We start from the raw sequence: 27,357 nt of genomic DNA on the forward strand, positions 1-27,357 counted from the left end.
ATCTGTTGAGAGGCCAGACAAACATGTGGTTCCTGAAGAGGGGCAGCAGCCTTTTCAGTAATTGCAGGGGCAACAGTCTGGATGATTGACTGATCTGGCCTTGTAACATTAACCAAAACGGCCTTGCTGTGCTGGTACTGCGAACGGCTGAAAGCAAGGGGAAACTACAGCCGTAATTTTTCCCGAGGACATGGAGCTCTACTGTATGATTAAATGATGATGGCGTCCTCTTGGGTAAAATATTCCGGAGGTAAAATAGTCCCCCATTCGGATCTCCGGGCGGGGACTACTCAGGAGGACGTCGTTATCAGGAGAAAGAAAACTGGCGTTCTACGGATCGGAGCGTGGAATGTCAGATCCCTTAATCGGGCAGGTAGGTTAGAAAATTTAAAAAGGGAGATGGATAGGTTAAAGTTAGATATAGTGGGAATTAGCGAAGTTCGGTGGCAGGAGGAACAAGACTTTTGGTCAGGTGATTACAGGGTTATAAATACAAAATCAAATAGGGGTAATGCAGGAGTAGGTTTAATAATGAATAAAAAAATAGGAGTGCGAGTAAGCTACTACAAACAGCATAGTGAACGCATTATTGTGGCCAAGATAGACACAAAGCCCATGCCTACTACAGTAGTACAAGTTTATATGGCAACTAGCTCTGCAGATGATGAAGAAATAGATGAAATGTATGACGAGATAAAAGAAATTATTCAGGTAGTGAAGGGAGACGAAAATTTAATAGTCATGGGTGACTGGAATTCGTCAGTAGGAAAAGGGAGAGAAGGAAACATAGTAGGTGAATATGGATTGGGGGGAAGGAATGAAAGAGGAAGCCGCCTTGTAGAATTTTGCACAGAGCATAACTTAATCATAGGTAACACTTGGTTCAAGAATCATGAAAGGAGGCTGTATACATGGAAGAAGCCTGGAGATACTGACAGGTTTCAGATAGATTATATAATGGTAAGACAGAGATTTAGGAACCAGGTTTTAAATTGTAAGACATTTCCTGGGGCAGATGTAGATTCTGACCACAATCTATTGGTTATGAACTGCAGATTGAAACTGAAGAAACTGCAAAAAGGTGGGAATTTAAGGAGATGGGACCTGGATAAACTGAAAGAACCAGAGGTTGTAGAGAGTTTCAGGGAGAGCATTAGGGAACAATTGACAGGATTGGGGGAAAGAAATACAGTAGAAGAAGAATGGGTAGCTCTGAGGGATGAAGTGGTGAAGGCAGCAGACGATCAAGTAGGTAAAAAGACGCGGGCTAATAGAAATCCTTGGGTAACAGAAGAAATATTGAATTTAATTGATGAAAGGAGAAAATATAAAAATGCAGTAAATGAAGCAGGCGAAAAGGAATACAAACGTCTCAAAAATGAAATCGACAGGAAGTGCAAAATGGCTAAGTAGGGATGGCTAGAGGACAAATGTAAAGATGTAGAGGCTTGTCTCACTAGGGGTAAGATAGATACTGCCTAGATACTGCCTACAGGAAAATTAAAGAGACCTTTGGAGAGAAGAGAACCACTTGTATGAATATCAAGAGCTCAGATGGCAACCCAGTTCTAAGCAAAGAAGGGAAAGCAGAAAGGTGGAAGGAGTATATAGAGGGTTTATACAAGGGCGATGTACTTGAGGACAATATTATGGAAATGGAAGAGGATGTAGATGAAGATGAAATGGGAGATAAGATACTGCGTGAAGAGTTTGACAGAGCACTGAAAGACCTGAGTCAAAACAAGGCCCCGGGAGTAGACAACATTCCATTAGAACTACTGATGGCCTCGGGAGAGCCAGTCATGACAAAACTCTACCATCTGGTGAGCACTATGTATGAGACAGGCGAAATACCCTCAGACTTCAAGAAGAATATAATAATTCCAATCCCAAAGAAAGCAGGTGTTGACAGATGTGAAAATTACCAAACAATCAGTCTAATAAGTCACAGCTGCAAAATACTAACGCGAATTCTTTACAGACGAATGGAAAAACTGGTAGAAGCCGACCTCGGGGAAGATCAGTTTGGATTCCGTAGAAATGTTGGAACACGTGAGGCAATACTGACCTTACGACTTATCTTGGAAGAAAGATTAAGAAAAGGCAAACCTATGTTTCTTGCACAGGATAGAGTAGCATGGAGAGCTGCATCAAACCAGTCTCAGGACTGAAGACCACAACAACAAAGTTGAAATAGTAATCATAAGAAGGAATAAAACGGGGAGGGAAGGACGAGAAAGAAACAAATTGTGTTGGTAATGTTCAATACCAAAGGAAGACCACTAAATAAGAAAAGTACGGAAAAAGTTCACCAAACCAAGCAAGTATGTCCAGATCAGGGGAAAGAACACACGTTGCTCAAAAACAGAGATAGCGAGTGGCGAAAAAAGATCACGCGTGCAGCAAAAGCGATCGCGCGTGCCGCAAAAGTGATTGCGCATTCAGTAGAACCTTCTCAGGAGTAACATCGTCTTCTGATGAAGAATCCGGAACTATTGGTGATGGAAATTCTTCCTCAGATAAAGACTCCAGCGGTTCGCCCTCAGATTCATTATCTAAAATCTCATTTAGAGCATTTATAATGTCCTCCTCTGTGCGTAGAAATTTGTCCATAATATATTCGTAAGTTACAAGCACTATCTACACAGACAGAATGCACTATTAAACCCGTTTTTGTGGTACAAAACTCTGGATGCGCAATATCTGCATACAAGGTCAGACTTGTTTGAACCTCTCTGCCTCTCGTCCCCTGCTGAAAACTGGAACGTCAGCCGGAAGTGAAGTAAAAACGAGTTTTGCGATTGCTGACCAAACACACACTAACGATAGGCATGAAGCTACATGAAAAATGCGATTGTTATAGCGACTGCGCCGGGCGGGTCAGAACTGACCCTTCCGCAGTTCTAGGTGAATCTTCATATTTCTCTTTTGTGTTTTTGCCATAAAATGTGAAATGAAGTATAATCACTAATTACCTAATTTAATAAAAAGTCACAGAAATGTAACACTACGCAATAATACAAAAGAGTGACAAACAAAAGAATTATCAAGTGGGTCACGAGTGACCCAGCTGCAGTTCTAGTGTTAATTGTTGAATGATTAATGCATGACTCTATCCCAAATGAAACAAGTGGCAACTCTTGATATTCCGAAATCTTTAATTCACTCTTACTGGAACTCTAATTCAAAATTATTAGGAGAAACTAAATCTGAAAAATGAAGCTATGAGAAATGACTAAGAAGATTTGAAAATAAAATGAGTAGCAAATGAAAAATAAAAAGATTTGACGTCAAAAAAGCTGAACTTTTATGTGAGGTTCAAGCTGTTGATGAGCAATATAAAAATCTTCAATAATTTGATCTACCAAATATTAGAATTTTAATTTGTACTAGTTTGTATTACGAACCATTAGCTTATTTTTGTGTTACTCATTTTTAAGTATATACATTTTTTAAGATTTTTAAATTATTGATAAAATATTAACTACCGCACTGTACTAAAAATGAATAAAATTAAAATTAACTGTTTAAATAAACATCATTATATGTATCTTTTCAATTTTTGTTAGTTTTATATCAATTTTAATTATTGACAGAAAACAATGAAAACTTTAAATTTCAAAATCAGGGAAAAGTATTACAAACTTTACTGGAAAATGTGGAAATATCAGGGAATTTTTTAATCACTTCATTATAGCCACTCTGAAACAACAATGAACACATGTAGATAGCAACTCTGTTGGCAACTCTTTGTTCTTTGTTTCTTCAGTTGCACAGCAGAGGTCCATAGTGCGTGTGTTGTTAAACTGTTGTTTTGTAGAGTCAGTTGTGTTTTAATTAAAGAGTCCAAAATGGGTAAAACCAAAAAAACTTGTAATGACTGTGGAAGTAGCAGCCAAAACTCTTGCTTTGGAGTTAGGGGGAGGAAAATGTACTGTTGGAGACTAAAAGGAAAATAGAGCAGAAATTGAAAAGTGCTGTACTTCCCAAGCTAATTTGAGTAGAGTAAAAGTAAGGAAGACAGTGTTGAAAAGTAAGCTCAAAGAAGTTGAGGAAGCTTTACTTTTGTGGCATAAACATTTAAGAGGAAAAGGTTTGCCCATTACTGGGCTGATATTGCAGAAAAAAGCATTGCAATTCCAGCAGCAGATAGGAGATTCAGAATTTATTGCCACTAATGGTTGGCTGGATTGATGCAAAAGACGATTCTGTATTCACCAGATTATCATTAGTGGAGAGACTTTATCTGCTGGCAAAGAGGCTGCGCCATTGTTCAGGACTATGTTTTGAAGTTACTAGACGAGGAGAGAATTTCTGGTGAACATTTGGTCAGTTGTGACAAAAGTGGCTTAAATTTCAAGATGCTCTCTATGAAAATGCTTGCTTCAAAAAAGGAATCTGTGATATGCTGATACAAGAAAAGTCAGGATGCAGATACAAGAAAAGAAAGGACAAGTTACCATATTGGGTTGCAGCACTGCAACTGGTAACCACAAACTTAGGCTTCTGTTAATAGGGAAATCACTGTAACCTAGAGCTTTCAAAAGTCTGTAAAAAATCGAGAATCACTGCTCCTGTATTACACTTGTAGATGGAAGCAGACTTCAGAAATGCAAAACTTGGTTCCAAAATGAATTTGTACCAGCTATTTGGAAATATTTGAAAGATAACAATTTACCAAGGAAAGCTGTGCTGCTTGTTGATAACACACCTTTGCGCCCTACTGTTATGAACTCACAGATGGTATGCTCTTTGTCAGTAGATGGATCAGGACATCATTGAAAAGTTCACTCACTCACACTCACTATAATGACGGGCCTGCCTTGGCCCGAGGTGGCGGAGTTTAAGCTGTTTGAGCTGTTCCTCCTGAAGGCCTCTCGGTTTGGAATGGTTTTTCTTCGCGTGTTGGTCTGTCCTCTGGTTTCTGTGGATGCAGCAGCTTACCAGCCGGCTGAGTCCGGCGGCTTCTTGTTCTTCTTCTTCTTACTGCTTCCTGGCTGCCCGAATCCTATTTTCTTCAGGCGGGAGAAGTTAGTGAACAAATATTGCTGTTGTCTTCTCAGTTTGTTGATATCAATGATTGATAATAAGGAAGACTTTGTGGAACCATTCTGAAGAGGATTGATTTGTTAGATGTCATAAGATAGTTGGCCAAAATGTGGGGAGAACATATCTTGGGAAATTACTTTGGACCATTGCAACTTTGAATACAAGTGTCAAACTGAAGTAAAAAATGGAAACGATGGATGTCTTTTTGCTGCTCAAAAATGTACCAGACTGTGAGGATGCCGATGCAGAGCACACCATGGGTTGAATGGCAAATGATGAAGTTGTAGGGGAAGTAACACAAAAGGAGGACACAATCTTAGATGACAAGAGAAATCTCAATCCACATTCGGATGGGTTCAAGACAATTGAGGCAGTGCCGCAGTACATTAGTGAGCAGGAGGAAGCATTGCCATTTGATATCATTTGGTTGCATAAGGAGTTACATTCTGAAGTAGCTGCTATTATACTTTGGAAGGTTGGAGACGAGGTACTGGTGGAATTGAAGCTGTGAGGACAGTTAGTATGTCGTGATTGGGTAGCTCAGCTGGTAGAGCACTTTCCCATGAAAGGTAAAGATTCCGAGTTCAAGTCTCACTCTGGCACACAATTTTAATCTGTCACTGATACGTTCAGTCCAACTCACAGCCAGCAGGCGACAGATGACCTGAAAGACATTCTTGAGATCGAGTTTAATTATTAAAAATGTCTTGCTAATGAGTGAACTTAAAATTGTATTCACGTCTGTATCTGATTTCTGACTGTTAACATTAAAAAGTGATATATCAGACCTGTATGTGGTGGCGATTGATTTGTATGTAATAAGTGCTGTGAAGACAATGATAGTTCAGTTGCGAAAGTTGGTTGATATGGCAGTCTTTAATTTTCGGACTTTGGTGTTGCATGAAGATTAGCCAGGTGACCTTAAGTGACTATTGTTATAGTTCATTGTAGTTGTGTAACAGAATCTCTGACAGTTAATGTTGCGAAGATTCAGACTGATTATTTTGCACTCCAGTATTCAACATGTGCTGAACTCAAATGAAGTTTTACGAACTGTTAATGCTTTTTTAATCAGCTTAATAGTGATTTGATGGTTATAGGAAAACAAGTGAACGATATTACTATGATTGTGAATTAGGTGCATGTGAGTTACGCTGAGTGAATCAAATAGAATTATTAATAGCAACTAGGCTTTGTTGAAGAACTTACACGATCTAATTGTGGCTTTTGGTGTGTGGCCTGTGCCTTGCAAGCCAGTTAGAATTAATATGGGAGTGATATTTGAACACACATTGTTCAGATTCCCTGTTACCTTTGACTTTGAGTGATATGTGAACACACATTGTTCAGATTCCCAACAAGAGTGTTACCTTTGACTGTGAGTCATAACCTATGTGATCATTGGTGTCTAAACTATATTATTTTGATATATGGAGACTTGTTTGTTTCACAATATTTCAAATGTTTCCCGTGAATGTAACTCATCATTATATGTGCAAATTGTCCATGAATCTAATCCTTGTTAGTATAAACGATCTGCTGTAAGAGAAAAATATTTACGTAGAAGAAGATTTTGACTTACATGAATATTATTGTGATTTTGTGTGAGTCCTGGTTATACTATGAATTGCACCTGCAGTGTGGTGACACATGGTCACACCAGCAAAAATATGAGAAATAAAAGACCTTTTTCATTAATTAATTTGTTGCAGGCAGACTGCAGTTGATGTCAGAAGAGGAGGACAGGAGCAGAGAGAATTGTATATCAAAGTTGGAAAAAACATTGTTGATAATTTTGTTAATCCTTGTAGTACTTTGATTTATCAGTGGTATCATTTCTTTGGAGGAGAAATATAATGAAATTACGTTTTGGGGTTTGGTTTTAAAATCTCCTTCAACAATCAAACAAGAAATACATGCTTAGCTATTGTCAGTATTGTGGTGTCTATGCATTCTATAGCAGAAAAGGAGAAAGGAGGAGTTGCCACATTCATCAGGAACTGTCATGAATTTAAGAACATAGACATTCATAAATTTTTACCTAGAACAGCATATGGAAGCATGTGCAACAGAAGTAGAATTTCATAAAAAAAACCTTCATAATATTAAGCGTATATCAAGCACCTGCAAGTAACTTTAATCTGTTCATAAACCGCCTTGAAGCTGTACTGGACTATTTAACAACCAAAAACAAAGAAATAGTGGTTGCTGTTGACTTCAATGTAGATTTCCTTAAAGCTTCTTCCAATAAGAACTAATTTGAGAGTTAGTAACACTAACTTAATTCCCACTGTAAAGTTCCAAACTACGGTAGCCAATTGCTCACAAACAGCCGTTGATAATATCTTTTTAGAAAAGTCCAATGAACAAAATTATATTACAAAACCAATAGTCAGTGGCCTCTAAGACTGTGACATGCAGTTCCTTCTGTTAAATGTTAATACTGAACAGGATATAGAATCTGTTAAATCTGAGCTCATGAGGGTAATCAATAAGCCAAAAATTCATTATTTTAGGACACTCCTCAGAGACATTCACTGGAGTGATGTTTACAGTGCTCATGGCATGAACGAAAAATATGTAACTTATGCTAATAAAGTGCTTACCTTATTTGAACACTGTTTTTCCCCAAAACGAACCACGGTTAGAGCAAAGTCTACAAAGAAGCCATGGATTACTCAAGGAATAGAGGTATCGTGTAGAACAAAAAGAAATCTGTATCTGTCAAGCCGAAACAGTTCTGATGTTGATGCTAGAGCACATAACAAGAAATACTGCAAAATATTAGACTGTCATATCAGATAACAGAATAAAGACAATATGGGATATAGTGAAGGAGGAGACTGGTAGAACCAGACATGAAGAGGGACAAATAGCATTAGGAGTAAATGGTACATTGGTGATAGATGTGTATAGTGTTGCAGAACTTTTTAACAAACATTTTATAACTGTTACTGAAAAGATGGGGTTGTTGGGTTCTGTAGGTACTGCTATGGAATACCTCAGACCAGACAATTCAAGTAACTTCCATAATATGAATTTGACCCTTACGACCCAAGCAGAAGTAATGTCCATCATAAAATCTTTAAAATCAAAAGCATCTAGTGGGTATGAAGAAATACCAACAAAGTTAATTAAAGAATGTGATTCTGAGTTAAGTTACATATTGAGCTATCTGTGTAACCAGTTGTTTATCAGTGGAATATTTCCTGAATGGTTGAAATATGCTGATGTTAAGCCACTGTTTAAGAAGGGAGATAAAGAAATAGCATCAAATGTCCGTCCAATTTCACTTTTGCCAGCATTCTCAAAAATTTAAGTAAAGGTAATGTACAGTCAGCTTTATAACCATCTTATCACAAATAACATACTGTCAGAGTCGAAGTTTGGATTTCTAAAGGGTTCTGATATTGAGAACGCTATCTACACTTATAGTGAAAATGTGCTTAATTCATTAGACAAAAAATTGCAGGCAACTGGTATATTTTGTGATCTGTCAAAGGCATTTGACTGTGTAAATCACAATATCCTTTTAAGTAAATTAGAATATTATGGTGTAACAGGAAATGCTGCAAAATGGTTCAAATCTTACATCTCTGGCAGGAAACAAAGGGTGTTATTAGGCATCATCCAGCTGGGAACGTATTACATGTGGGGTTCCCATAAGGTTCCACCTTTGGGCCCTTACTTTTTCTTATGCATATCAATGACCTTTCATCTGTAACATTACCAGATGCTAGGTTTGTTCTGTTTGCCGATGATACAAACATTGCAACAAGTACCAAGTCAAGTGTAGTCTTAGAAAGATTGGCTAATAAAATATTTGTGGACATTAATCACTGGTTCCTAGCCAATTCTTGGCACTAAACTTTGAAAAAACACACTACATGCAGTTCAGAACTTGTAAGGGGTGTCCCACGAGTATATGCCTAACATAGAAAAGCAGATAGACGAAGTGGACAGTGTTAAATTCTTGGGATTACAGCTTGATAATAAATTCAACTGGGAGGAGCACACCACAGAACTGCTGAAGTGTCTTAACAAATCTCTATTTGCAATGCGAATTGTGGCAGAAATAGGGGATATAAAAATGAAAAAGCTGGCATACTATGTTACTTTCATTCCATAATGTCATATGGGATTATTTTTTGGGGTAATTCATCATGCTAAGCTAAAGTTTTCTGGGCCTAAAAATGTGCAATAAGATTTATATGTGGTGTGAACTCAAGAACATCCTGCAGAAGCCTGTTTAGGGAACTAGGGATACTAACTACTGCTTCCCAATATATTTATTCCTCAATGAAAATTTTCATTACAAGTATATAACTTTTTCAAACCAACAGCTCAACTAATGGAACCAATACTAGAAATAAGAATAATCTTCACAAGGATTTAAAGTCACTTACTCTTGTACAAAAAGGTGTGCATTATTCAGGAACACACATTTTCAATAACTTGCCAGGAGCCGTAAAAAGCTTAATAACCAATGAAATTCAGTTTAAGTGAAGCCTAAAGGATTTATTGGTGGCCAACTCCTTCAACTCCAATAACGAATTTCTCAATAGAACCAACTGTGTGTGTGTGTGTGTGTGTGTGTGTAAGTACAATCTAACTTCTGCACCATTTCATTGCAGTAATGTGTTCATTGTAAATAAGTATTGTAGTAGTTCTATTATATGTTTATTACCTTACAAGTAAAAAATAATTTTTTTTTAAATTCAGTGCATTAACGCGATCTTAATAAATGAGTGTTTGTAAAATGCTTCTTTCATTTTAAAAAAATGATGATCATTCCACTTGGGACTTGTGGAAGGTACATTAGCTTATTTGTTTCAGTTGTAAATCTTTGTCATGTATTACTGTTTTTCGGACATGTTCTACATCCTGAAGGACCTCCTCACTATGGATCAATTGGAATAAAAGTAAATCTAATCTAATCTAATCTAATTGGTTAGACATTGTGGTGACCTCTAAACCAGCAGTCAACTGGACCTTGAACGTTTCAGAATGTACACACTCACAATTGCGATTTGCAGAGCCTGGTTATTTAAGCAATACCTTTTACATAATTCATCTTTCAAAAGCATCTCTTTGATTGTGACGTACATATGCAGTAGACCCCCAATCTGGATTTGCATTAGCTACTGCTGGACTGTTTACTCTGTGCACCTCATAAAAATCACCAGGTTTAAAAGTGTCAGTACGACATTCCTAGGATTCAACAAATAGTGCAGCATTTAAGAAAGAATGATATGATCCATGACAATGTCTGGCAAAGGGATCATAGACATTAGTATGTGACATAACTGTAAACTTAATACTTCCACCTGTTCCTGAGGAAAAGGGGTCTTAACAGACAGGCAGACACAGTCTGGTAACAAATGACAAAAAATACATTTTTTTCATATGATATAATTATAAATTAACAATTTTCAGATTTTATTCCTTACTTGCACTGTGAAATGTTGCTACTTGCCAAATTTCATGATTCTTGGTCAGTGGGAAGTACCCTGTAGGTTTTGATTAGTGAGTTTGCAAATATAAAAATTTATGTGAGATAAATGGCCAGATCTGTTGATTGCATTGACTTAGAAGCTTAAACTTTTTAAACTGCCAAGGAACCACAGACCATATTATGTGACATAAATTTCAACTTGATATGCTTACCAGTACCTGAGAAGAAAGGGTCTTAACAGTCTGACAGAGTGAGACAGAAGAATGGACAACAAAGTGATTAAATAAAGGTTTCATTGTGACCAATTTAGGTAAGGAACCCTAAGAGACCCTACACAAAAAAATTGGGACTAGCTGAAACTGATGGAGTTATCGATTTACTACAATTCATCTGGCTTCAGTTGTTTTAAATTTCATGATGAGATGTATTCACAACCACATGGTGTTGGCATCAGCCATCGTATTGCCAGCACATTGGCAAATATTTTTGTAGACCATATAGAGAACAAGTTCTTTGGAAAATGTACTAATGCAACTACCAAGATTTTATGTTATACAAGGTATGTAGACGATACTTCTGTTCTCTTAAATTGCATGATAGCTGAAATCAAAAGTATGCTTTCACAATTTAACAGTGTACATCCATATATTGTTTTTGCTGTGGAACTAGAAAATCAACAGGCCATTAAGTTTTTAGATTTGATGATAAAGAATGATGATAGCACCCAAAAAGTCGGAATATTTTGGAAGCCAAACTGAACTGACAATGTAATCCACAGCACTTTGTGCCACCTAGCAGTACCCAAGAAATCATTTTTTCACTCCATGACCAAATAGTAATTAACCTCCATTTAGAATAGAATGAAATTATTGAAGAGTTATGTGTACAAAAACACATAGCAACAAATAATGGCTATAGACAAAAGGTACATTACAAAATTACAGAACAAAAGTGAGAGTATATATGAAGAAATAACTTTAACACTAGAAGAAGAACCAGACAAAATGAAACATTGCTTTACCTTATTATGGTGATACATCATGTAGAAGAGCCTATAATTTTTGTAAAACTAATGTGTGAATAGGATTCTATATGAAGAAGAAATTAGGGACAATTGTGAGGCACACCAGCCCCAAAACAAAACCAACCAGCATGTCAAATATCTTCTGAGTATATGAATGTCAGCAAACGGCAAAATTGGTTTTACGCACTGTTAATCCCATATTATGTTGTTCTCAGTACGTTGTGTTATGTTTTGTAAATTATTGAAAAGGCACAAATGCTGAAACTGTGGTAGTAAAATAAAAAAAAAAACAGTAACAAATACATCTTCTAAAGAATTTATAGATGCTGTGGGCCCATGTTACAAGAAAATAATATGCTGTTATGATCGCCTTTCCCTGTCCAGCAAGTTCATGTACAGTAATAACAAAACATATATAGATATTGCAGAGAACTAAACAGTCACTTACACTCCGTCCATATAGCCATTCATAACTGACATTAGTGTTTCATAAGAGACCAGAAATCATTAATAAGCAGTGCTTACATGCTCTTAGTACATCTTCCTTAATCTTACTCTGATGGCTTTCATTTTCCCCTGCATCAGGCTTAATGATTTCTCCTAAATATGTGTCTGTATATAATCTGAACATTTATTTTGTTATGTGGATAGCAGAATATTCTCATACATGTTCTCGTCTGAGAAGGAAACAGATTGACTATATTTTTGAAACAAAGAAGTTCACATAGTAATTTTGGAGTGTATATATCTGTGAAGGATTATACACTATTTTGTAAGATTTCTCATCCAAGCTTTCTTTTGCACATTATACAGGTCTGTGTCATTCAAGGAGGAATATGACAACTTAAATAATCGGTTACAAGACACTTTGGAAACATTAAGCTCCCTGCGAGCCCAGAAGAAAATTGTTGATTCAGAACTTAAAAATTGGAAGAGTAAATTAGATGATGCTGCAGAGCTCGAAGAGATCCAGCTTGCATTGGTAAGCTATGCGTGTATAACTCATCACTTAATAGTATGAAGTGTATGATATCAGCACGACTGTTTCCTGTTAACATTTGTGAACTGCAAGTGAAAGAATTTATGTTTAACACAAACACTAATCTTGCGTATGCAAAATGTTTGCAGAGTTCCACTATTCTTTCATGATTATTTGTCATAATGAGTTGGCAGTCGAGACAATACCTGTTTTATGAACTGTAAATTGCAACATGTGTGTTGTTACTGGCAAGAGAGCAAATGTTCGTACAATATCTTTGTTAAAAGGCAATGCTGCATGTGAATACAGATGATAGGTAGTAACATTTATGAACAAGTTAATGATTGCAGCTGGCTTTTATGATTATACCTGTTTAGTCTGAGAGGAACTGAAATTCTTTCACTCAAAATTACAATGGCAGAACTGAGATATACAGAATGTTATGGTTGTAGATGCAGATATTGTGATCATTGGTATCTTAGTATGTACCTACTTCAAGGTCAGTGCTATCTTTTTCTCTCTGTGTAACAGTCTTCCCACAGACACATAACTAAAATACTATCTGATGTTTTCTGCGTGTTCATAACTTTGCCTGGAAGTGGACTATGCCTGTCAGTGTAGACTATCTATTTTGAATCCACACATCTGATCGTCAATATCTGATATGCTGCCCAGGGAAAAATAAGCATTAATGGCTGGCTTGTGGAACTATACTTGGAAATACTAACCTACCTGAAAACCTACTACTTGTAACAGCTATAGTTATTAGTCTACAAATGAAGTAAAAACTGATGTAATTTTCAGTATACAGCCCTCAGTCATCAGTAGAAATATCTGCACTTGCACCACTAACACCCTGTTGTTGTTGTTGTTGTTGTTGTTGTTGTGGTCTTCAGTCCTGAGACTTGTTTGATGCAGCTCTCCATGCTACTCTATCCTGTGCAAGCTTCTTCATCTCCCAGTACTTACTGCAACTTACATCCTTCTGAATCTGCTTAGTGTATTCATCTCTTGGTCTCCCTCTACGATTTTTACCCTCCATGCTGCCCTCCAATACTAAATTGGTGATCCCTTGATGCCTCAGAACATATCCTACCAACCAGTCCCTTTCTCTTGTCAAGTTGTGCCACAAACTCCTCTTCTCCCCAATTCTATACAATACCTCCTCATTAGTTGTGTGCTCTACTCATCTAATCTTCAGCATTCTTCTGTAGAACCACATTTCGGAAGCTTCTATTCTCTTCCTGTCTAAACTATTTATCGTCCACGATTCACTTCCATACATGGCTACACTCCATACAAATACTTTCAGAAACGACTTCCTGACACTTAAATCTATACTTGATGTTAACAAATTTCTCTTCTTCAGAAACGCTTTCCTTCCCATTGCCAGTCTACATTTTATATCCTCTCTAGTTTGACCATCATCAGTTATTTTGCTTCCCAAATAGCAAAACTCCTTCACTACTTTATGTGTCTCATTTCCTAATATAATTCCCTCAGCATCACCCGATTTAATTCGATTACATTCCATTATCCTCGTTTTGCTTTTGTTGATGTTCATCTTATCTCCTCCTTTCAAGACACTGTCTATTCTGTTCAACTGCTCTTCCAAGTCCTTTGCTGTCTGACAGAATTACAATGTCATGGGCAAACCTCAAAGTTTTTATTTCTTCTCCATGGATTTTAATACCTACTCCGAATTTTTCTTTTGTTTCCTTTACTGCTTGCTCAATATACAGATTGAATAACATCGGGGAGAGGCTACAACCCTGTCTCACTCCCTTCGCAACCACTTCCCACTTCCCTTTCATGCCCCTCAACTCTTATAACTGCCATCTGGTTTCTGTACAAATTGTAAATAGCCTTTCGCTCCATGTATTTTACCCCTGCCACCTTTAGAATTTGAAAGAGAGTATTCCAGTCAACATTGTCAAAAGCTTTCTCTAAGTCTGCAAATGCTAGAAACGTAGGTTTGCCTTTCCTTAATCTTTCTTCTAAGATAAGTCATAGGGTCAGTATCCACACTGATCTTCCCTGAGGTCAGCTTCTACCAGTTTTTCCATTCGTCTGTAAAGAATTCACGTTAGTATTTTGCTGTTGTGACTTATTAAACTGATAGTTCGGTAATTTTCACATCTCTCAACACCTGCTTTCTTTGGGATTGGAATTACTATTTTCTTCTTGAAGTCTGAGGGTATTTTGCCTGTCTCACACATCTTGCTCACCAAATGGTAGAGTTTTGTCAGGACTGGCTCTCCCAAAGCCGTCAGTAGTTCTAATGGAATGTTGTCTACTCCCGGGGCCTTGTTTTGACTTAGGTCTTTCAGTGCTCTGTCAAACTCTTCACGCAGTGTCCTATCTCCCATTTCACCTTCATCTACGTCCTGTTCCATTTCCATAATATTGTCCTCAAGTACATCGCCCCTGTATAGACTCTATATACTCCTTCCACCTTTCTGCTTTCCCTTCTTTGCTTAGAACTGGGTTTCCATCTGAGCTCTTGATATTCATACGAGTGGTTCTCTTTTTTCCAAAGGTCTCTCTAATTTTCCTGTAGGCAGTATTTCTTCTGTTACCCAAGGATTTCTACTAGCCCTCGTATCTACTTGATCCTCTGCTGCCTTCACTACTTCATCCCTCAGAGCTACCCATTCTTCTTCTACTGTATTTCTTTCCCCCATTCGTGTCAGTCATTCCCTTATGCTCTCCCTGAAACTCTGTACAGCCTCTGGTTTAGTCAGTTTATTCAGGTCGCATCTCCTTAAATTCCCACCTTTTTGCAGTTTCTTCAGTTGTAATCTACAGTTCATAACCAATAGATTGTGGTCAGAGTCCACATCTGCCCCTGGAAATGTCTTACAATTTAAAACCTGGTTCCGGATTCTTCCATGTATGCAACCTTCATTCATGATTCTTGAACCAAGTGTTAGCTATGATTAAGTTATGCTCTGTGCAAAATTCTACCAGATGGCTTCCTCTTTCATTTCTTCCCCCCAATCCATATTCACCTACTATGTTTCCTTCTTTCCCTTTTCCTACTCTCGAATTTCAGTCACCCATGACTATTAAATATTCATCTCCCTTCACTTCCTGAATAATTTCTTTTATCTCATCATACATTTCATCAATTTCCTCATCATCTGTGGAGCTAGTTGTCATATAAACTTGTACTACTGTGGTAGGCATGGGCTTCGTATCTATCTTGCCACAATAATGCGTTCACTATGCTGTTTGCAGTAGCTTACTCGCACTCCTATTTTTTTTATTCATTATTAAACCTACTCCTACATTACCTGTATTTGATTTTGTATTTATATCCCTGTATTCACCTGACCAAAAGTCTTGTTCCTCCTGCCATTGAACTTCACTAATTCCCATTATATCTAACTTTAACCTATCCATTTCCCTTTTTAAATTTTCTAACCTACCTGCCCAATTAAGGGATCTGACATTCCACACTCCGATCTGTAGAACGCCAGTTTTCTTTCTCCTGAGAATGACGTCCTCCTGAGTAGTCCCCGCCCGGAGATCCGAATGGGGGACTATTTTACCTCCGGAATGTTTTACCCAAGAGGACGCCATCATCATTTAACCATATGGTAAAGCTGCATGCCCTTGGGAAAAATTACGGCTGTAGTTTCCCTTGCTTTCAGCCGTTCGCAGTACCAGCACAGCAAGGCCGTTTTGGTTATTGTTACAAGGCCAGATCAGTCAATCATCCAACTGTTGCCCCTGCAACTACTGAAAAGGCTGCTGCCCCTCTTCAGGAACCACACGTTTGTCTGGCCTCTCAACAGATACCCCTCCGTTGTGGTTGCACCTACGGTACGGCTATCTGTATCCCTGAGGCACGCAAGCCTTCCCACCAATGGCAAGGTCCATGTTTCATTGGGGGGGAGGAGGGGGAACACCCTGTATAATCAGCATTTTTTTGTGGAGAATACACGGCTATTGTACTTTCATAATCACATGACAAGCTGTTTACTGCACGATTCTTGAGAAGGATTGTGAAGTTAGCGATATGTCACAGATAGATGGAGGAAAAATCTGTACAAAAATTCAAGTTAAACTAACAGATGAACTGCAGTGCTGATGTTAGTGGGGACTAAAGTGTAATGTGTATCATACATGGCGGCAGGAAAGTCACCGTGCTGGTTGATTTGACACTTTCTGAACCCATGCTGTGCCTCATTTATGAATCATTCAATATTTTGTCTTTTGCACCAGTTTATACTGTTTTAGGCAAGACTGGTGAAAATTGGTTTATAATATGTAGGTTCTTTTCCTATGGCTGATTTATGTATCATTCAGTATTTCATCTTTCACTACAGTTTCCACTCTCTTAGACAAGATTGATGAAAACTAGTTCACACTCTGTATGTTTTTTCTTATCCCCACCTTGATGCATATGGTTTCGACCTTACTTGTTTAAAGGCTTCTAGGAGACAGTCCAGTGGTTGATTTAAGAAATGATAGTGCCCTCTCCAACCAGTATGAACAATGTCAAGTTAGTCTTGTAGATGTATATAATATAAACCAGGCATTATCAAACAGTGCTTCAGGTGTGCTAGCACTCTGAATACATCCCACCTAATTTGCCAGCATAGAGGAAGGTGAGCAGAGGGGTGAGAAGGAAAAGTAAGTGTTATGAACTGCTTCTGGTCAGAAATAAAGTTAGTTACTAATTATTAAATTATATACAATGTACAATAGCTTAAGGAGTAGATATTAATGTAAAGATCAAGGAGAGAGATGAGAAGGAGAATGAGTCCTAGTTTGTAGTATTTGGAACACTTTCATTCTCAAATACCTTAGCATTTGTTGAACATAGTTAAGAAGTTATCCAACATGTTGACTACCAGTCATCACTTAAAGTGCAGTCGTGTTGACTTAATCAAGTGCCGGGAGTAATGCAACTGTCAATGGCAATACATCCCCTATGGATTGCCATTTGGCTCATGATATGCAATATGGGAACCTGTGGAAATACCATGATCAATGATGTGATCAAGGATTCCGCCACACCCAAGGGAAAAGTAGCTAGGCTTGTTACAAGACAGATCGCAATAGATCATTGGTGTTTTCTGATGGTGGCACAGTGTAGTGTTGTAACATTGTATCCATTATTGACTGATAACATTAGAAAAACTGGAGAGGAAAACTTATTCCAGATCACAATGAGGAGTTGTATATAAATTCGAAGTATATTACATATTGGAGCAGATGAAAATGAATCAAAAATGTTGTATCTTTGTCTTGTGAGGCTGCTACAAAAACATCATGATCAGTGTGCTTGTGTTCATGAATGAATTCCTTGAGAGGGTTCATGTATTATTTTATATATTTATCTAGGAGTGGGTGAGATAGTGCAAATGTTTTTCATACATTTGATATGAAGTATTTTGCAGAGTACTTCAGTCACTTTTTCTCCTGTTAAAAGATTGCTTACACTTTTTATGTTTGCTCTATAGTAGTTTTTCACCCAAGTCATATTTGTATTCTTTCATTTTAAGTGAGTATGTTATAGGGGAATGATTATGGTACTAAGGCCATTATAACCAGTATTCATAGGATTTAGGGAGTAGAAGGTGCTTGGAACGAAAATCTGGCCTAGAATCATTTAGTTGTTTTTACATCCTGGATGGATGTGGCCACATCTTTTAGACTGCACGTAGTTATGAGTTTCAGTAGATTTTTTAATCTTATTTAATGTTTGAACATAACCTCAGAGCACTATAACTGTTTTCTGGGAGTAATTTTCTTACAGCTATTTTAAAGATCGTTATAAATTTTTTACGGTACATTATGAGAGCAATATGGACAACAAATTATTATCTTTGGAGTAACAATTTTCACATCAGTTAGCTCGAGATGGGTGACAGGGCCTCCTTGATTGAGACTTTGTATGTATTGGAGCATAGCCGCATATAATAATGGAACAAATCTGATCTTGTTTTAGTAATATACACATTATTTACACATTCAAGTTGATTGGAAACAGAAGTTGCACTATCTGCATGGTTATTGAACTGTGGGCCTTGCCAAGCTGTTGTGACTCTTTTGTGTCAGTAATACATATACCTGTTGTATAGAATGACCACAGTGGAGGGGTATCTGCGGAGAGACCAACTAACTTGTGATTTCTTAAGAGCAGCAGCAGCAGTTTTAGTAGTTGTAGATACAAAAGTATCACATTGTCTGCTACAACCTTGTAACTTTAGCCAACATGCCCTTACTTGCTGGTATTGTGAATGGATGAAATTGAGGGAAAAACTTCAGCCTTTACATTTCCCAAGGAGACGCACTCTGCTGTATTTTTTAATGATGTATTCTCTTAAGTTAAACATCCCCCTCTCCCTGCTGTGGCTCTTCGGATCTCCATGTAGGGACTTTGAAGAGTATGGTATCATTAGGAGAAACAAATCTGTGCAAGGCCAAGTGTGGAATGGCATTGTGCAGGTTGATGCATGGATTGTTAGAATCTTTAATTGGGTAGGCAGATTAGAGAGTTTCAAAAGTGAAATTGATACGTTGAAGTTAGGTATTGTGGCAATTAGTGAAGTTTGGTGTAGAGGTCTGCAAATAGGGCAGATTTCTTGCTCATACTGTCTTGAGCCCAACGAGCTTGGGCATGGCTTACTCAAGTATGAATGTTCGAAATGGGCAGGCTGCGATCAAACAAGGTACTATGTCGAGGGTGGGTGCCCGCCATGCTGCTGTAGCAACCATTTTAGTAGTAGATTTGTGTGTTTGCAGGCTGTTGTTGCTCCTGACATACACCCGCCACTGATGGAACTACAGTCTGACGAATTTAGTTATGCTATAGACATATATTCCTTGATGATAGTGTTTAACTGCAACATCATTGTGATCCATAGGAGAATATAGCTTGCTTTATGAAATAATGAAACTGTGGAAACTGTTTAGAGTTTCACAGAGAGACTGTGTAAATACATCTTTTGTAATGATGGTAATTGAAAACCACATTACTTTTTTTATATAACACTATATGCTTTATTGTTTTAAATGTACATTTGTGAACTTTTCCATATAAGAAATTAGAAATCTGGCAGGAACAAAATTGTCCCTAAATTATTTCCTGTTTCTGTAATTACAGTGAATCGATTCGTTTTGGATCAAGTCTGCTTTGTCCATCCAAGATAAAGTTCCATGCCACACTGAAATTTCTTTTGGTAGTCACATTCTTCTCATTAAATTGGATGGCTTGCGAAAGAGACTGCCATTACACTTTTACCTCTCAAGCGCATCATCCTCATCACCACTATCGATTCGGGTTAAATAAAAGTCATCGTCATTGGTAATGTATGGCATGGCCCTCAGTCAAGTCACTGCAAAAACAGAGGCTTCATTTTTTGACTGCTGAGCACTGTGACATTCGCTATTGGCTCTAAATAAATATTTACAAATGTCATATAAACAGAGAGAGATGTTACTGCCACATTATAATTTTGTTCTAGCTTCCCAGGAACTGATATTTCATCATATATTTGATGCACATTATTTTCTATCTCATCCCAGTCAGACACAGGCATTTCCAGTAGTCGGAAGTATGACCATAGAAATGTTGCTATTCTATGGAATATCTGAATTTTGACCTTCTCCTCTATGACAGCTATCCTTCAGCACTCTTAGTATCTACAGTTAATAGACGATTGTACAACAATTGTACTACTAAAATACCGTTGACACTGAGACTTGACTTTTGCAATTAAGTGCAATTTTCATTTGCTGGACATGTGACATATATTAAACAAGAAAACTGTGTCTACAGTTATATAAATGTACTCCTGTACCTTTGGGCCTTGTATTACAAAGACTTTTCAGTTTGTGCACCCGTAACAAAACAAACTGAATTTTGGAAACTACTCACTGTCCCGTTCCTATTGCATTTTTGAATGGCTCAAAAAATTCCACGAGTTCTTTTGCAGTGTTGTTGTCGGAACCAGCAAGTTTTCAGAGACCCCCTCACTGGAAACATTTCCATGATTTTATCGCACAGCCTAACTACAGGCTATGCCATTCTAAAGAAGCTCTTCCACCTACTGTGCGTTTCTTGCTGTAAGATTCTCAGTATTGAATTCACATCACCAGTTTCCTTCATGAAATGTATAGTATCCTTGGCAACATAAGTTGTGGAATAAACCACTGCAACATTATTTATCAAATAAACGTTGTCAAAAATATGTTTCAAGACTGTGTTGAAAACATGTGTAATGCATGCATAATGCTGAAAGGCTGCACTGCCTTGCATATATTAGTGCCTCGGTCAGTGACAAATGAAATCTTATTAAAATGCTGGGGATTCACTTGTAACAATTTGAATAATGTTTCCTCAGTGTAGTTTGCCAGATTTTTTTTCTCTCCTCAGAAAAGAGAGTTGCCACCAATATATTTCAGTGCCTAATCTTGATAAACAATGCACATCAGTAGGTATTTAACACATTTTCTGTTATGTATCGATCCATATATCAGCTGTACGTCCATATGTATTCACACCTATGGCCTGCATTCTGCAGGGCGTCACACCGTATTTCATCAGCACGTTAGTCAGTGTCTTGTGATAGTGTTCTAGGATGAGGCACAATGTTGGTGACATCTACATGTTCCAATTCTGAACCAATGTTTACAAGCTCCTGACATAAAGCATGAAATCCTACACCTAATATTAATGTAAATGGACAAAGAGCTCTGACACTCATTTATTCACACCATTTTAATTACTGTAGCTTTCAATGAAACTGGTAATGCTTCAGAACTGACACTTTGTTATATTCTGCAGATGTATGCCTGCAGATGTGTGGTGGCAGATCCTAAGGAGAGCAGAGCACTTTCCACAGTACTCATAGCTGACATCCACATCAGTCACTAGTGAAAATTTCCCAAACATTGTTAAAACTACTGTCTTTGGCACTCATGATATAGTCGTTTGAATCAAGCTTTGCTTTTGCGGGTGAGTGGCACTTGGGTAACTATAGTAGACGGCCAAGCAATTCAGCTGTGGGATTCTCGAACAAGTGGCAACGAAGTTGAGTGCAGCTGCTACTCCAGTCCTAAGTGGCTGTATTGACATCAGGTGGACCTAGGTGGAACTTCAAGCACCATGCAATTTGAACGAGCATAAACGTTATATGCAGACCTCTAGTGTGGTGGCAGGGAAGGTGGGCTTTCTGGTCAGGTGATTATAAAGTTATAAATACAAAATCAAATATAACTAATCCAGGGATAGATCTATAATAAATAAGAAAAAAAGAATGTGGGTAAGTTACTATGAACGGCATAGTGAATGCAGTATCATAGCCAAAATATACAGACATCACGCCAATACATGCCACAGTAGTACAGGTCTACTGTATGTCAGTGAGTTACACAGATGTTGAAGAGATTGAAAGATTGTGTGATGAAATACATAAATTATTTAGATAGTAACTGGAGGCAAAACTTTAATTGTGATGGGGGACTGGGATTCAATAGTTGGAAAAGGAAGAGAGGAAAAAATGGTAGTTGAACACAGATTGAGGGAAAGGAACTTCAAGGCAATATTACAGAAAGATAGAATGAAGTAAATGAAAATGAGATGGGAGATACCTGTGAGGAATATTTGACAGAACATTGAAAGAGATAATTGGAAATAAGGCCCCAGCTCTAGACAACATATCCTCAGTATTATGGAGAATCTTGGGAGAGCCCGTCAGCCATGACATAATTGTTCTATCTGGTGTCCAAACTATGTGAGACAGGTGAAGTACCCTCAGCTTGCAAGACGAATGTAATAACTTCAATTAGAAAGAAGACAGGTATGAATACTATTGAACCATCACTTTAATAAGTTTGGATTGTAAAATACTGACCTGAATTATGTACGGAAGAATGGAAAAACTGGCAGAATTGAATATCAGTTTGGGTTCTTGCAAAATGTAGAAATCTGCGGGATAATGCTTAGTTTATTGTGAGCAGTCAAAGAAATGAGAGGGATTTTGGAAAATGAATTGAACTACAGGTAGAAGGAACAAAAATGGAAGATTAGATGAACAGAGTAGACAATGTCTTGAAACAAGATTATATGTTGATCATCAACAAAAGTAAAGCAAAACTAACGGAATGTCGGGCAGATTAAATCAAATGATTCTGAAGAAATTAGATTAGGAAATGGGGCACTAGAAGTAATAGATAAGTTTTGCTAATTGGGCAGCAAAATAACTGATGATGGCACTAAATATAGAGATTATAAAATGCTGACTGCATCTACATCTTCATACATGTTCAGCAAACCACCACACAATGCATGACAGAGGATAAATTGTACCTATACTAGTCATTCCCTTTCCCGTGTCACTTGCAAATAGTGTGAGGGAAAAATGACTGTCAATATGCCTCTGTATGAACCCATTTTCTCTTATTGTACCTTCATGGTCGTTATGTGAAATGTAAGTTTATTCCAGTAGAACCATTCTGCAGTCAGCTTAAAATGCCAGTTTTCTAAATTTTCTTAATAGCGTTTCACAAAAAGGTTGTCTTCTTCCCTCCAGGGATTCCCATTTGAGTGTACAAAGCATTTCTGTAATACTTGTTTGTTGATTGAATCTACCAGTATCAAATCTAGCAGCACACCTCTGATTTGTTTGTAATCGTCCTTTTATCGGACCTCTTGGGGATTCCAAACACTTGAGCAGCACTCAAAAATAGGTTGCACTGAAAATGGAAATGACCGTTTGGCGTCATTGGCCGGGAGGCCCCTTGCGGGGCAGGTCCGGCCGCCTTGGTGCAGCTCTTATTACATTCGACGCCACATTGAGACCTGCGCACCGGATGGGGATGAAATGATGATGAAGACAGCACAACATCCAGTCCCTGACCAGAGAAAATCCCCGACCCAGCTGAAAATTGAACCCAGGCCCATAGGACGGCAATCCGTCACGCGACCGCTCAGCTATCGGGGCAGACAGATTGCACTAATGTTCTATAATTGATGTCTTTTGTGGATAAGCTACGCTGTCCTAGAATTCACTCATTAAACATAAGTTGACCATTTGCCTTCCTTAATACCAACCTTAAGTGCTCATTCTATTTCACATTGCTTAGCAACATTACGCCTAGATATTTAATCAGTATAACCATGTCAAGCATCACACCATAAGTGCTGTATTCAAACATAACAGGATTGTTTTTCCTACTGATCTCCATCAACTTAAATTTTTCTACGTTATCACCCTACAGACACTCAGTGATGATACTTCCTGTGCATCATAGCATCATCAGCAAACAGTCACAGATTGCTGCTTACCTTATTTGTCAAAATGTGTACGTACAAGGGGTATTAAGTAATGCAAAATATTTGTTTGCTGAAAGCGGGTTGGTTTTATTTAGGATTACAATACACCATATTATTCCCCTCTCCTTCGGCTACAAAACACTATTTTTCAACATAATCTCCCTTGTATATGATTGCCTTACACTACCTTACTGGGAAGGACTCTATGCCTGTATAGTACCACTCTAACATGGAGCCAACATCTTGCTGCGTCAATAACATCTCCATCATTCACATACTGCTTCCGATGGAGTACATCTTTCATTGGGCCAAACAAATGGAAGTCGGAAGGTACAAGATCCCAACGGTAGGGTGGATGAGGAGGATCACTCCAGTGCTATTTTGTGAGCTCCTCTTGGGTGCGCAGACTTATGTAAGACCATGCATTGTCATTAAGAGGGAGAGGTTTGTGACTCTTCAAGCTTTCCCACCTATAAATATTTCTGGATTACCATCAAAAGAAACTCAGTGACAGGTCTGTGCTTGAAACACACCTCTGTTACAGATGCCATTTCGAAGGCCACATATAGATTTGTTGTAAATAGTCTTCCGGCAGCAAACCCGTGAAGACTATTTCCAGGGAGCAGTTTGTTTGAATGTTTGTGGCGACGATCATGTTGAAGTTGTTTCTTCAGTTTTCTGAGAGTACACACTACACTTCTAAGTTGATTGTAGCACCATGAGGGAGAACATCACATAGAGTAACCTCTTCAGAGTCCCAGAAGATTGTTGCCATGATTTTGCCAGCTCGCGGTGTGTGGCTTTGAACTTTTTTTTCGGAGGAGAGGTGGTGTGGTGCTTCTCCATGGATTGCCATTTTGTTTCCAGTTCAGTCACAATAAGCCTTGTAATGTACAAGAAATGCCACACAGGTTCCCCTTCATCGCCCTTTACGGTCTTCTGTTAGGCAGCGAGGAAACCATTGGGCGAGGAACCCAGTGGGCACACATCTTTGAGTACAGAAGCCGGCAGATGAGAGTGTAAGCATTACTAAAAGAGACATCCGGTTGAGCAGCAAGGTGTTTGATTGTGATCTGTTGATCACCTCAAATGAGAGTGTCCATATGTTTCAACATTTCAGGAGCCAGCAAGCAGGAGATCAGATGGGTTCGTGCAAGCTTGTTGCAATGACGACAGCACAGTTTGCCTAGTGACTCACTGTGATTTTGTTCACTGCCAGGTCTCCGTCGACATTCTGCAAGCGCCTATAAATATCTCTGGTTTACCATCAAAAGAAACTCAGTGACAGGTCTGTGCTTGAAACGCACCTCTGTTATAGGTGCCATTTCGAAGGCCACATATAGTGCCGCCATCTGTTGGAACTTTATGAAACTGTAGGGGTTGAAGTGGGAATATTCCATGATGTCCCACCACAAAATCCGCACTTTTTCAAGTGAAAGCAGCCTAGAAAGAAAGTGTTGCATTACTTATTGAACGCCCCTTGTATATAGTGAACAAGGGCAGTCCTGAGGTGTCATCCATTCTGGCTGATATTTGTGTCGTCAGTGTACAATATTTCCAGGCTGTGACTCCTTGGTGTGGAGACAACGAGTCATGTTGTCTAAATATTGTACAGATATCCAGTGGAACATGCGGCACCTCAAGATGCCAACAGATCACTGAGAAACATGAATAGTTACAAGGGCGATCCTATCATATTTCCCTGCATTGTTTCTGATAAGCACTCACCATCCAGGAAAATGTACTTAGTTCTGTTGCTTAAGAAGTTCAGAAGCACTAGGAATCTATTCTGTATGCTTAGGCCTCCATTAACAATCTGCAGTGAGACACTGTATCAAATGCTTTCCAGGAATGTGGGAATATGGAGTCCTTGTGTTGCCTTTAATTCATGGTTTGTAGGATATCGTGCAAGGAAATTTATTATATTCGAATTTAGAATACACTCAAAAATCCTGCAGCAAACCGATGTAAAAAATATTGGTCTGTAATTTTGCAGATCCATTATTTTTCGCTTCCTTAGATATTTCAGTCACCTTCACGGTTTTCCAGTCATCTGGTACTTTTCTCTGGGTGACAGATTCACAGTAAGTTCAAGCTAGGTAAGGGGCAAATACAGAACAGTCAAGCATGGAGAGGGAAATTGGTGGTGCCCTTTGAAAGGAACCATCTCAGTATTTGTTTGGATCGATTTAGATAAATCACAGAAAACCTAAATCTCGATGGCTGGACCCAGATTTGAATCGTTGTCCTTCCAAATGCGAGTCAGATATTAAACAATACTCTCCATAAAATCGAATTGGGATTCAATTTGGACTGGGGACCTAAATATCTTGTTGGAGTACAGTAAACAGTTGTATTACACACATTAATGTTTATTTAAAGAAAAATAGTGTAAGCCATTAAAAAGAGACAAAATAACTATACCTTCTACAAAAACAAAGACTACTTGACTCTCCATTGCCTTTCTGAACAGCAGCAATGTCGAAGATAATCCAGTTACAAAAATGGAACAAATGAAAGAAATATCCCTTTCATGAATGTTCTTATTCAGTGGCTTTGTTAACAACTATGCTTAATTTTTATCGGTCAAAATGTATCAGAAGTCAGTTGTTCCACCCATTATTTATTTTCTGATGAAGTGCTGTTTTATGCAGTATGTTTTATTGTTGATTTATCGATATGATTCTTGGAGTGTGCAATTTATGCTGGATTATCACACGCATGTAGGTGTTTTCTTGTTCCTTCCTCGCACAATGCCGCTTGTATTTCTTCAGTATAAAATTTCCCTTTGGAACAAAGTGTCATTGGATGACATATCCTTCCTTTATATTCATTCTTGGCCTGCATAATTTTTGTGAAGTTCTTGACTATCTTCAATTAATAAAGGCAGTTGTTCCAAATTTTACCCCTGATCTGAGAAACCATAAAATTCATTTTCTGTGCTCAAATATTCTTTTTCACTTTGGATTTCATCCTTGGTAAATGGAAATGGTTATGTTCTTTTATTGAAAAAATCAATAAACTCTTTCTGTTCTCTGTTTATAGTTTAGTATTTGCCATACAAAAATATTTCGAGTATACTGTCTAGATTTTACAAACTGTTTTGTTTCTGGCATCCAGATTGTATATCTATGGCATCCATAAATTGTCTTTTTCTGTACTTGTGGATAATTTAGAACACTATCTTTGTCTGAGTATGTGAATGAAAACTTCACATCTTATTACTTGTAAACTTTGGCTTCCTACCTGTCCACAACCCATAAGGCATTTTTTCATTGCTGTGGCTATTTTTAACATGACTTATTGTGTATGCTGCAGTGTACATCAGTTCAGTCCAAGAAATCATTGCTACACTGCTTCCTAGCCACTGTTACCTAATGGTAGTTGATGAGTGAGATTTCATGAAGACCATGATACTCTTTCCCCTATTTTGCAACAATAGAAAATGAGCTGCCCTTTTTTGAACTTTTTCAATGTTCTCCATTAGTCCTATCTGATGCAGATCCCACACTGTGCAGCAATACTCCAGAAAAGGGCAGACAAGATCTTTAGCAGAG

At 38.0% G+C, this 27,357-nt stretch overlaps 1 protein-coding gene across 1 annotated transcript in view; it reads left to right on the forward strand.

Annotated features, from left to right (window-relative positions):
- Window positions 1-27,357, forward strand: part of LOC126188748 (uncharacterized) — a 78,546-nt gene that overhangs the window by 19,183 nt on the left and 32,006 nt on the right. Inside the window, exon 4 of the mRNA XM_049930358.1 lies at window positions 12,342-12,510. Coding sequence (XP_049786315.1) covers window positions 12,342-12,510 — 169 coding nt within the window. The remainder of the gene's footprint in view (window positions 1-12,341; window positions 12,511-27,357) is intronic.

Source organism: Schistocerca cancellata, chromosome 5, assembly GCF_023864275.1.
Source record: "Schistocerca cancellata isolate TAMUIC-IGC-003103 chromosome 5, iqSchCanc2.1, whole genome shotgun sequence".
In the NCBI taxonomy this organism is placed as follows: domain Eukaryota; kingdom Metazoa; phylum Arthropoda; class Insecta; order Orthoptera; family Acrididae; genus Schistocerca; species Schistocerca cancellata.